Source organism: Podarcis erhardii (genome assembly GCF_964252035.2).
Source record: "Podarcis erhardii genome assembly, chromosome: 7".
In the NCBI taxonomy this organism is placed as follows: domain Eukaryota; kingdom Metazoa; phylum Chordata; class Lepidosauria; order Squamata; family Lacertidae; genus Podarcis; species Podarcis erhardii.
In genome coordinates this window covers 82,941,566-82,954,158 of record NC_138511.1, presented here as the reverse complement: position 1 = coordinate 82,954,158, position 12,593 = coordinate 82,941,566, and the positions used below count along the sequence as shown (strand labels likewise).

At 45.3% G+C, this 12,593-nt stretch overlaps 1 protein-coding gene across 1 annotated transcript; it reads left to right on the top strand.

Annotated features, from left to right (window-relative positions):
- Positions 1-3,972: 3,972 nt before the first annotated feature.
- On the top strand, positions 3,973-12,483 carry LOC309346166 (pregnancy-specific beta-1-glycoprotein 2-like). The gene is made up of 5 exons (XM_081869899.1): positions 3,973-4,302; positions 6,357-6,728; positions 8,746-8,866; positions 10,275-10,306; positions 10,636-12,483. Exons 2-4 carry the CDS (start codon positions 6,422-6,424, stop codon positions 10,288-10,290), a joined length of 444 nt encoding a protein of 147 aa, XP_081726025.1. The 5' UTR covers positions 3,973-4,302; positions 6,357-6,421; the 3' UTR covers positions 10,291-10,306; positions 10,636-12,483.
- Positions 12,484-12,593: the final 110 nt, after the last annotated feature.

Here is a 12,593-nt window from a genome sequence, read left to right as displayed (position 1 = left end):
AATATTTTAAAATAAAATAAAGACTAACAAGCAAACCCTATTCCCAGCTCAGTCAAGACTTGAAGTGGGTGCTTATAGCTGGTTTGCTATAGTCTCTGCTTCTGAAGGAATATTGGTTGACTTGAACCATTTGTTCTCCATTTGATGTGTTCTATGCTGGGTTTAAATTGTGTTAGCTGCTGTGTTTTGTGCAGATTTCCGCTGGGGTTGTTGTTTTGACTGAGCTCCTCTGTTTCGGTTTCCGGATTTTTATTATAAATTGCGTTTTGTGTTTTATTGTAATAAGTAAAGCACCTGGAGAACATGGCTGGGTGGCTGGTATACAAATGTAAATAATAATAGTAAATGATTAGTATTAATAATAGACGATGATGAATATTTGCTCAATAAACAGGTTGTCTGGAAGCAACCGCTGTATGCTGAGTTGATTGTGTGTATCACCCACCCGTCTGTATGGTTATGTAATGTTTGACTCAACGCTGCAAGACTGATAGCTCTGATATGGAGCGAAGTTCTCTGAGGGAATCCCCTTTGAAGTGAATTGTGCAAGCATATTGTTCATTTAGAGAAGATTCCCACAGGATTCTGCCCCATATTACTTAATTGTGTGTGTGAGGGAGAGAAATTGACATTTGCAGTTTCCTCAGGCGCCTGAAAGACTTGAGTCATGACTCCATCTATTGCTTCCTTCTTCAGTTGTCAAAACAATCTTTCTGTGTTTCTAGAATTGCCTCTCCACACTTTGAGTCATCTGGGCTGTTTCGGGCTGTCACTGTTTTGGGGAGACAATTTGCAGGCCGCACTGCTCTGCACATAACTTGATGCATTTCCACCAAGACAGGGACTTTATTTGGATGCTGTGCTTTTACATGTGCTTTAAGTCACCCAGAGTGGCTGGGGAAATGTAGCCAGATGGGCAGGGTATAAATCCTATTATTATTATTATTATTATTATTATTATTATTATTATTATGGTACCTCGGGTTACATATGCTTCAGGTTACATACGCTTCAGGTTACAGACTCTGCTAACCCAGAAATATTACCTCAGGTTAAGAACTTTGCTTCAGGATGAGAACAGAAATCGTGCTTCAGAGGCGCGGCGGCAGCAGGAGGCCCCATTAGCTAAAGTGGTGCTTCAGGTTAAGAACAGTTTCAGCTTAAGAACGGACCTCTGGAACGGATTAAGTACTTAACATGAGGTACCACTGTATTATTATTACCACCTGTCAAACACCATATACTGGTCTACAACTGCCCCCCCCCCAGCCTGCATGAGATTGAGAGGGCAATGAAAACAACGTGAATCTTTTTACCGCTCCTCTGCAGTCCCATTGGACACTGGACTTTGGGAGCCATCTATGTTCTCACGTGATTCTTTATTGCACCAGGATGGGGTGGAGAATGGAGGGTGCTTCATAGAATTGTAGAGTTGGAAGGGACCCCGCAGGGTCATCCAGTCCAACCCCCTGCAATGCAGGAATCTCAACTAAAGCCTCCACGGCAGATGGCAATCCAGTCTGTTTCCAAACCTCCAATGAAGGAGAGGGTCCCAAGGGAGTCCATTTCGTTGTTGAACAGCTCTTATCGCCAGAAAGTTTTTCCTGATGTTTAGTCGGAATCTCCTTTCTTGTAACTTGAAGCCACTGGCTTGAGTCCTATCCTCTGGAGCAGGAGGAAACAAGCTTGTTCCTTCTTCCATGTGACAGCCCTGGAGATATGTGTCTAATCTTCTTTTAAGGCTATGCTAGTGGGTGGCCATCACTTGCGGGAGCGAATTTCACAGGTTAACTATGGGCCGTGTGGGAAAAGTCTTTTCTCTGGTCTTTCCTGAACCTTCCAACATTCAACTTCACTGAACAACTCCGAGTCCTAGCGTAGGGTTGCCATATTTCTAAAAGTGAAAATCCGGACACAAAAAATGTTGAGCTTTTTTAGCCCAAAATTATTGGGCAAAACAAAAAAGAGGGAGTTTTTGAGCTATTTTTAAGTGTCCAGATTTTCACAGACCCTTCGGCGATTCCCGTCCGGACATTGCTTCTGCCTGCAGTATTCTGGCTATGTCGGGGACATTCCAGACATATCACAACCCTAACTTATCTCCCCTACCCACCAGCCCCCAAACCATGTCTGCCAGCCACTGGAAGGAGCATGTGCGATTTTGAAGCGAGAAAAACCCGAAATTGAAATTGAAATACTTTGAAATATTTTATTGTCACTTGTACAATTTGTATACAGTGAGATTACACACTTAACATGTGTGATCCCACACTCAGCTCTCTTAGTCTTAATTCCCCTCGTTTACTGACATACACCCACTAAACCCAGAAGTCAGTTGCCCTGTTGTTATCTTTTCATTCAGCAGCTTAACAGCCCACAGATCCAAGCTGTTCTTTACCCTGTTGGTGCTTCTATATCTTCTGCCTGAGGGCAAGAGATCAAAAAAGTACTGGCCAGGGTGTGAATCATCCCTGAGAATTTTCCTCACTCTCCTGAGGCAACGTTCTTCTGAGATGTCATCCAGCGGATTCACGGGACAGCCCATAATATCTTGTGCCGTATTCACCACCCTCTGTAGGCACTTCCTATCAGTTGATGTCAAACCAGCGTACCACACCGTGATGCAGTATGAAAGGACACTTTCTATTGTTGACCAGTAGAGGAAGATAATCAAATGTTGATTGACATCGTTCTTTGGCAATATTCTGAAATGTGATAACCTTTCCTCCATCCCCTTCTCCATCCCCTTGATAAATTGGGCTGTCCTTTTCTGAGCCCTTTTTGCAACTGTGCAATATTGTTTTACGTACAGTGAAAGTCTGGAGGCAGTTAAGACCTGGCAGCCTCTCTTGGGCTGGGCATCTGTGTTTGTCTTGTGGCCTCATCATTAAAAGGTAAAGGGACCCCCCTGACCATTAGGTCCAGTCGTGGCCAACTCTGGGGTCATGGCGCTCATCTCGCTTTATTGGCCGAGGGAGTCAGCATACAGCTTCCGGGTCATGTGGCCAGCATGACTAAGCCGCTTCTGGCGAACCAGAGCAGCACACGGCAACGCCATTTACCCTCCCACCAGAGTGGTACCTATTTATCTACTTGCACTTTGTGCTTTCGAACTGCTAGGTTGGCAGGAGCTGGGATCGAGCAACGGGAGCTCACCCCGTCGCGGGGAATTGAACCACCGACCTTCTGATCGGCAAGTGCTAGGCTCTGTGGCCTAACCCACAGCGCCACCCGCATCCCTGGCCTCGTCATTAGTTGATGCTGAAGAAGCCACGGGCTCCTTCCTTCCCCTTTTTCTTCTGCCAGATGCCAACCGAAAGCTTTTGCTCCCTTCTCAACTTCACCAGCACATGACCTGGAACCCAACTAGAGGGCTGGGAGTCAGGAGAGGGGGAAGCCCAGCTCTGCCTGAGTCACACTGAGGGCAGGATGTCCCTTCCCTCCCAAGCCCCTGTTCCACTCCTGCACTTGCAAACCACCCCCTGGAGCACTCGTGTGGGTTAACAGGAAAAGCAAAGGAACCCAGGCATAGCTGTCAACGTTTCCCTTTTTTTAAGGGAAATTTCCTTATTCCGAATAGGATTCCTCGCAAGAAAAGGGAAAAGTTGAGAGCTATGAACCCAAGCATCCAGCTGACAGCACTGCTGTCCTGTCAAGCAAAGCCCCCCAAGATGGAAAGGCAGGGACCCTGCGTAGGTGTGTTGCAGGGAGTTGGACTAGATGACCCTTTGGTCCCTCCCAACACTCTAATTCTACGATGAGCCCCTGGCAGGCAGCCCTCCTTCTGGCTGTCTTCGCCTTCATCGACGTCGTCCGCATCCGTGCCTTCCCTTTCATCGACATAGTCTCCATCCCTCTTTTACCGTCGGGGCCGCCCAGGCGTTCTGTTTATTGCGCATTCATGACGCTCCTGCACTCCTCGGTTCCAGGCCAAACGCGGCTGGGCTTCGAAAGCGCGGCGTTGACCATCGCGGCTTCGCGCTCCTCCGTCTGGTTCTGGGCAGAGACCTCTTAGCCCTCGCCCCCGACGTCCGCGCATTGGCGACAGCGCAGCGGTCCCCCGACCTTGCCAAGGACGCAGGGAAGGAGCCAGCCGGCTGAGTCGGATCGCGGTGGATGGAAGCCCGGCCCCCGAGGAAGGCAGGGCCGGGAAGGATCAGCTCTGGGCTGCCCGCAAGCGGGCAAACGAAGAGGCCCCCACCACGAAGCGAAGCCCCGCCATAGGCAGGTTGGACGTGCGTCCGGCCCAGCCTTGGAGACCCCCGGGATGGAGGAACTGCTGGCGCGCAGGGCTCCTCGCAGGTGAGCAGGATCGGGACCAAACTGACGGATCTGGCTATGGTTTCGTGCTGCGAAGCTCCCAGCACTTTTTAAAACGAAGAGCGGGGGCCAGAGGGAGCAGGGGGGCTGCAGAAGCACGGAGACTTATTTCAATTTATGCGTGCGCGCGTTGCTCCTCTGATCAAAATCGCACACGCCCCTTCCAGCAGCTTGCAGACTTGGTTTGGTGGAGGTGGGTAGGAGAAATAAGTACTTGACTCTGCCCCACCCCGCCACCCCATGGCTATTGGCAGAAGTGCCAACTCGGTGCCCATGGGTGCCCAGGGCTGCAGATGCCATGCAGCGTACATGGCCCTGGCACCGAAATTTGTGGGTGCCCTGCCCCTTCATGGGGAATTTTGTGGGTGCTCGGGCCTAGGGAGTTGGTACCTATGGCTGTTGGCAGCTTTTGGATCGGGGTTTCCCTTGAGCACGCTGCTATTTCCCTTTGGACTTCATTTCTGCTGTCATTCAGCAGCTGAATTTTGTATCAGAAGAATGTTATGCAGGGTGACCATAGCATAGGGAATTGAATACTCCCGACAGTTGAAATTCTCCACTCAGAGAGGCTGAGTTCTGCGCAGGCTGAGAGCCTTTGCCTGGGGCTCCTTATTTTGCCTAATTGTTTCGGGGTGGGGGTTTGCATCTGCCAGTCATGGCAAAGAACATGGCAGCGTGCAGCAAAGGCACCATCTTCCTTCCTTCAGCTGAGATGGCATCACTGGTTCATCAGCTGTGGCTGACACTCACACAGCCCAGTGTTTTCGCAGTGGGTGGTGAGGTGGGGTACCAATTCCTTAGCTACCCAACTTCAGAATGTGGGAGGAGTGGGCAAAGGGGTGAAGACCCTGCATACGAAAACTTAGGACATTTTTTTGTTTCTTCCACTCTTACTTGTACATTCAAGAACGTGTGTATTGCAGTTGTGTGGTGTGTTGTTGTATTTTTTAAATTAATTTTTATTGCATTTTCAGTTTTATCATAATCACAATTTCCATACATATTTCCAAAAACTCAAACCTCGCTCTATTCGAGCATCGACTTCCTCCCACCCCTTTTTCTGACTTCCATACATGTTTACTTTATTCTTAGCGTTTCCATAACAACTTTTTTACCTTCTCTCTTGTTTTTGAATACACCTCTTTAAATGTAAATCAGTTCCTTATATTCTCTTTACAAGATATTTCAACTCAAAGCTACAAACGTTTTCAAATGTTTACATTGTTCTTTCAGATATACTATAAATTTGCTCCAGTCCTTTTGAAACAGTTCATCACGCTGATTCCGGATCTTCCCCATCAGCTTTGCTAACTCCGCTTATATCCACCATCTTACTCCTCCATTTTTCCACTGTTGGGATCTCCTGTGATTTCCATTTCTGAGCCAAAAGTATCCTTGCGGCCATTGTGGCATACGTAAACAGGTTTACATCTTTTGGGGGGATTTCATCTCCAATTAAACCTAACAAGAACATCTCTTTATTTTTTATTAAAGTTATATTTCAAAATCTTTTTTAATTCATTATAAATTATATCCCAATAGGCTTTCACCATGGTACACATCCACCACATATGATAGAAATTCCCCTCCTTCTCCTTGCATTTCCAACAATTTTTATCCTGATTTCTATACATTTTAGCGAGTTTGGCTGGTGTTATATACCAACGGTACATCACCTTTGTTACATTTTCTTTGAGTGACATACATGCTGTGAATTTAATTGTTTTTGTCCACATTTTTTTCTATTTTTCAAAACCAATGTTATGTCCCAAATCTTGGGCCCACTTAATCATAACACTTTTTACCTCCTCATCCTTTCTGTGCCACTCTAGTAATAATTTATACGTTTTCGACAATGTTTTTCTTTGACTGCTCAACAATTCGGTCTCTATGTGTACTGCAGTTGTTGAGGTCTCTTTGATGCAGTGAAAGAGACTTTGGGGCCATCCGTGGATCTCTGAAAGAGAACAGAACTGTGCTGAAACTAGGACTTTTGTTTGAAGTGACGTCTCCTCTTCGCTCTCTCCCCTTTACAGCCTCCATCCTGAGTTCCTGCTTCCTCTTGACTCAAGCCAAGGGTGAGAAGGAGATAGTCATCAAGATGGACACGGAACACCCAGAAGAAGGAGGCAGTGTCACCTTCACACCTGTAGACCTTGATGTGGGGAGCCTTAACACCTTCATCTGGTACCGAGGGGAAATTGAGGAGACTAGTCGAATCTTTACTTTTATACTAGTACCACCTAGAATACAGAATAATGGACCTTCCTTCACTGAGCGGGAGACTGGGGGCCTAGACAGCTCCCTTAAAATCAGGGATTTATGGCTAAATGACTCTGGACTCTATACATTGACTGCTAAAGTATCTTCGGGAACGGTGATAGGATTTATAGTCTTAAATGTCTTAGGTATGGTGTCTACTTTTAGGATCCGCCTTACTTCTATTACTGTAAGTTTTTTTAAACTGTTTCTAATATTGTGTGTTTTAATGTTATAGCCTGCCCTGGGAACTAAAGGCCCAGGGTGGGTAAATAGTGGTAACGGAAATAGTAATCACAGAACTGACTTTATAATCTGAAACACACACAGAAAGAGAGACATCGCACGTTCTTTTGTAATTCACGGAAATCTGTAATAAAAATTGTTTTTTTAAACAAATTATAGAATTGCAGAGTTGGAAGGGACCCCGAGGGACATCTAGCGCAACTCGTTGCAATGCAGGAATATGCATGGAGAAGAGCGATGAGGGAGCCCAACAAATCCATCTGCATGTCACTACCTGGCAGCCCTGCTGACCTTGAGGCTCATATTCCATAAACTGGGAATGTTAATTAATGCCGTTGCAATCTTGCTTGTTAACCTTCGGGTAGAGTGGCTTAGTTGGTTACTGGTCCTGTTAATACGATTTTGCAATTTCCGCTATATTGTCGTTTTATCCATTTTATTTTTATCGCTTTGCTCCCTGCTCTGGGGTTGGAAAAATCCAATGAGGAACGGGATAGAAATACTGTAGATTAATCAGAACGGCATGGAATTCTCTCGTGTGCAGGGAAGCCTGAATGTGCAATGCACGCGGGTGTATTTGTCCATGCGGGTCACCCTCCAGCTGCATTCGTGGAGGGATGTGAAGAGAAAGTTTGAGATGCTTCACTGCAGCAAGGCCACAGACAAGCTTGGGGCAAAGTTGCCACCTTTTTTTCCTTTTTCCTACTGCCTTTAACAGTAATCAGAGTAGGCAAGAAAGATTCTGGTGATACTCTTTTTACCACATACAGTCATACCTCATGTTACGTTTGCTTCATGTTACGTTTTTTCAGGTTGCGTCCCGCAGCGACCTGCAAGTACTAGAAAGGATTACTTCCGGGTTTCATCCCTCGTGCATGCGCAGTAGGGCTAAATCGCGCTTCGCACATGCGCACAAGTGCCAAATCGTGCCGCGCAGATACGGCGCTTCAGGTTGCAGGCTTTTCACGTTGTGAACGGGCCTCCAGAAAGGATCCCATTCACAATCAGAGGTACCACTGTATCTCCATGCCGGGGGGGGGGGGGAACCTTTAGCTATTCATAAGGCTGTTCTGAATCAAATAACTGGCAACATTAGGTTGATGTCCAGAAGAGCTGGTTTCGCTGAAAATTGCCCTATACTCAATGTTACACATGTGGAGAACATGCAAGAAAATAAAGGAATTTTGGAATGTAATCTATAATGAGCTTAAAAAAATGTTTAAGGTATCCTATCCTTTATTTTAAAAACTGGAGGTGTTTCTCTTAGGGATACTTGGCCCAGATATACCTAAAAATGCAAGAGAATTATTCTTGTATGCTATTGTAGCTGCAAGAATATTAATTGCATCAAACTAGAAAGGAGAGGAAATTCCAACAAAACTGGAGTGGCAAAGTAAGTTGTTGGAGTACGCCAAATTGGCAAAAATGACAGTAAAACTGAGAGGTTCTACAAGGCAAACTTTTATTAAGAGACGGGATATGTACAAAAAAAACACCACCTTATAAATTACTGTAATAATATAATGCCAGTGGGAGGACTCGAATGGATTCTGTGGTATGTTGACTAACAAGAGAATACAATATTGATAATTGACAAAAGCAAATAAAATAAAATGAATGTTAATAGTGTGCTAGAGAGATTAAGCGGTAAATACACGATGGGGTGGCAAGAAGTCATTGGATACTTACGTAAGTGGAATGTGGAGTGATGATGTAACAAATAGCACAATTATCTTTATTATTATTACTATTATTATTATTATTAACTTGTATGTTTGTTACATCTTTTTAATCTCAATAAAGCAATTTAAAAAAGAGGAAAAAAGAAAATTGCCCCATACTCATGTGATCAGCTGGGGAAGGAAAATCATGGACACATACTTTCCCAAGCTCACAGCACCTTTCTCTTCCGTCTTGCAGATGTAGAGGAGGCTGACACCCATCCCCAAGCGTCAATTTTTGGAATCATCCTAGGTTGTATGATTGGAATCGTGGCCATGGGAGGTCTGGGGTTGTTCCTGTACCCCAGGTTTCACTCAGCGTAAGTCTGCCGTCCTGGCCCCCTTGAATCAGGGTCCCCCTGAATTTGCCATCTCCCCCTGGTTCCCCGGGAAGTTCATGCTCTGCTTAACTGCTTTGAGTGGTCTCTCTGCTCACGCTCAGGGTTTGAGGCTGTCTCACTGTGGTGAGCCAGTGTGGTTAAGAGCGGTGGACTCGTAATCTGGTGAACCGGGTTTGCGTCTTCGCTCCTCCACATGCAGCTGCTGGGTGACCTTGGGCCAGTCACACTTCTCTGAAGTCTCTCAGCCCCACTCACCTCACAGAGTGTTTGTTGTGGGGGAGGAAGGGACAGGAGATTGTTAGCCGCTTTGAGACTCCTTCGGGTAGTGATAAAGCGGGATATCAAATCCAAACTCTCCTTCTTCTCCTTCTTCACTGGTGTCCCGCCCCACACTTCTCTTAGAGGCATTCAGTGCCCCGCTGTTTGCGCCTCCAAGCCAAATGCACAAACACCAACCAGGGTTGCCATATTGAAGAGGGGACAGAGGAAGAAATATCTGCTTCAACTATGACACTCGGGCAGAAGTTGCAGCAGCTGAGGTTCCCTCTTCTCAATAGTCCACCAAAGGCACCGTAGGCCTATCCTCTGTGAAACCTGATGATTCTGATACACAAACATTTGCAATGAGAAAATGACCACATCAAGCACCCCTCCAAAATTGGTCAGAAACTGTACACATTGGGTTGACTTTTCAGTTCTAAAAGGTAAAGGTAAAGGACCCCTGACAGTTATGTCCAGTCATGAACAACTCTGGGGTTGCGGTGCTCATCTCACTTTACTGGCCGAGGGAGCCAACGTTTGTCCGCAGACAGTTCTTCTTGGTCATGTGGCCAGCATGACTAAGCCGCTTCTGGCAAAACCAGAGCAGCGCACGGAAACACTGTTTACCTTCCCGCTGGAGTGGTACCTATTTATCTACTTGCACTTTGACGTGCTTTCAAACTGCTAGGTTGGCAGGAGCAGGGATCAAGCAATGGGAGCTCACCCCGTCGCGGGGATTCGAACAAGCCCTAGGCTCATGAGGGGTAGCTAAGTTGTGACCTTCCAGATTCTGTCAGACTCAATAAATGTCTGGAGGACACCTGATTGAGGAAACCTTCCTTCAAGGTATTTTTTTGCCATTTGGGGAGTTCCCAATATCTAGAGGAAATCCTAGCAAGGCATTTTCTTTGCACCCCTAACCCATCTCAGGCCACTCGCCTTGCCTGCTTCTGCTAATCTAGTAGGAGTTGTTCCTTCCGTGGTCTCAGCCTTTTGAGTAGAAGGTTCAAAAGGAGCAGAGGGTTGTGGGTTTTCAGTGCCTCCTGCTTGGCTGTGGTGGGCTTATTCTCCTGGATTTTTCTCTGTTCCCTAATGCTCTTTTTCTGTCCTGTTTCTGTCATTTCAGAGCAGGGCGTCGCTGACACAAAACCCACCATGGTAAGAATGATACACATATGATTCCTAATGTATTCAGACTCCAGAGTTTTAGTCCAGTCTCTAGAACGGAGTAGGAAGGGGAGGGGAGGGGGTTTGAGCCAAAGCAGAACAAAGTGAAGTAGGACATGGATGAAGAACTTTTCCAGCCCAGCGAGCCAGATCCTTATTTCCATGAGTCCTGTGGGACAACTTTGACATGTAGGCTGGATCACCCATCTACCAGTCACCTGATATCCACCCCTCCCAGTGTGTCCTGCTTGGTTCTGCTGGGCTTGGGTTCTGTCTGTTGTACGTTCCAGGTCCGTGACTTTCTCTCTTTGTAATTTCAGACCAGTGCTTCAGTGCATCGGTAGGAACAGAACACAAACCTACATTGGTAAGGATAGAACAATATATATAGAACCTAATATAGGCAGACTTCAGCATTCTGATTCAAAGTCTAGAAGCGGGAGAGGGGTTGAGTTGCAGCAGAGAATGTCTTTCTTCCTGCAAAGGAAGTAAGAGCAGGAGTGGAGAACCTCTCCAGCCCAGCAGTCCAGATCTTTATCTCCATGAACCCCCCTGGGCCAAGTTTGCCAGGTAGGCTAGGTCACCAACCTGTCAATCACATGACAGCAATGACTATGAATTTCATTTGCAAGGAGGTTCCTTTGAAGTCAGTTATAAACAAACTTCAAAGTGCGGGCCACCTTTGGAAAGCAATTTTCCAATCTATATCAGTTGATGCAACCCCAGGATAAAGACACCCATGTTATTTGGAATAAAACTTGCAGCATTTACTGAGGACAGGCAAATGCTCAATATAGAGAATAATCCCCAAGAAATACAAAATGTTATAAGAGCTCTTAAAACCAACAATTCACCAGGCTTTGATGGTTTACCTGAATAATTATATAAAAACATTTTCAGATAGCAGTACTGTTAAAATTAAGCTGTTTAACTATTGTAAGCTAACTAAGGTAATATAAGAATCTTGGAAAGATGAAAAAATAACCTTAATTCATAGGAAAGACAAATATCCGACATTACCCTAATCTTATAGACCAATATCATCATTAAACCAAGATTTCAGAATTCTTGCTCCAATGTACACAAAAAGGTTAAAATTATTTTAACGTATAGACATCCAGACCCAAGCTTTGGTTTTCTTAGATGCTGAAAAAGCTTTTGATGGGATAGAAAGTAATTATTCATACTCCCTGTTGGATAAATTAAATACTGGTGTTCCTTTCTTGGAATATATCAAAGCTGTTTCTGAAGACCCATGCACAGTTTTATATATAAACAAACAAATATAAATATTTGAAATCATTTTGGAGGAAACAGAGCCCCCCACCCTTTCACCTTTGCATTTTTTGTGTGCTGAACCACTGACAAAATTGATAAAGAAGTACCGGGGGAAAATGTTAAATCAAATACCAATGCTGGTATTCATAATACTGATGTTGTGTGAAGTATATATGTATTTGATAATACTATGTACCTATGAATTTGTTGAGTTTATGTGTTTGTTGTGTTTTTTAAGTGAAATTTAAACATATATTTAAAAGGGAGGATCTAGAGCTTGGCTGTTATTCTGACACCTTTACACTCGCTGGCTGGATTACTGTAAGGTGGGATCAAGTTTGATGTTTCCTGGATAACAGATTGAATATTGATTGCATGCTTTCCCTTATAACCCTGCAAGTAGAAAGTTGTGAGCTCTGTTGTGTCATCGTGTTTGCTTTTGAAAAATTCAACGAAAGCTAGAAATCCAGGGAACGGCCTTGCAATAAACACTCAAAAGTGCTGCCCCATTGCAGCCCCCGACACCACAACGCCTTTGAACTTCCCCTTGGTCCCACTGACTCCTTCTTATGATATCTTGCAGGGTGAAGAAGACATACAATATTCAACACTAGCCTTCAAGGCCAACCACCCTCCTCAGCCAGAGCCAGGGCCATCCGGCCTTTGGAAAGCAACATAATATGCTCAGAAATCAAGAAGAAATGATCAGGGATAATTCTCCCCCGGTGCTCTCCTCAGTGCAAACATCTCCTATGACTCACCACCTTTGCCTGAATTGTTTTGGGGAAGTGTGTTGAAAAAATTGGTTGCCTTGTCTGAAGAGAAGAATGTAGAATTCTCCCACATAGGCACATAGTTGCCTGGTGTAATAAAAAGTTTTAGCAGTGGGACCAAGTGGTTCAAGTGGTTTTTGCCCCCCTCACCTCTTCTTCCAGCTCCGCCCCCCAGTGCCGCTTCTCTGGCCCACCACAAGGTCTGAGGGGCAGTGGACCAGCCCGCA

Coding starts and splice junctions, on each gene's coding strand:
- LOC309346166 (XM_081869899.1), top strand. CDS start 6,422: ATGGACACGGAACACCCAGAAGAAGGAGGCAGTGTCACCTTCACACCT. Junction 6,729..8,745: donor TATAGTCTTAAATGTCTTAG/GTATGGTGTCTA, acceptor TCCGTCTTGCAG/ATGTAGAGGAGGCTGACACC.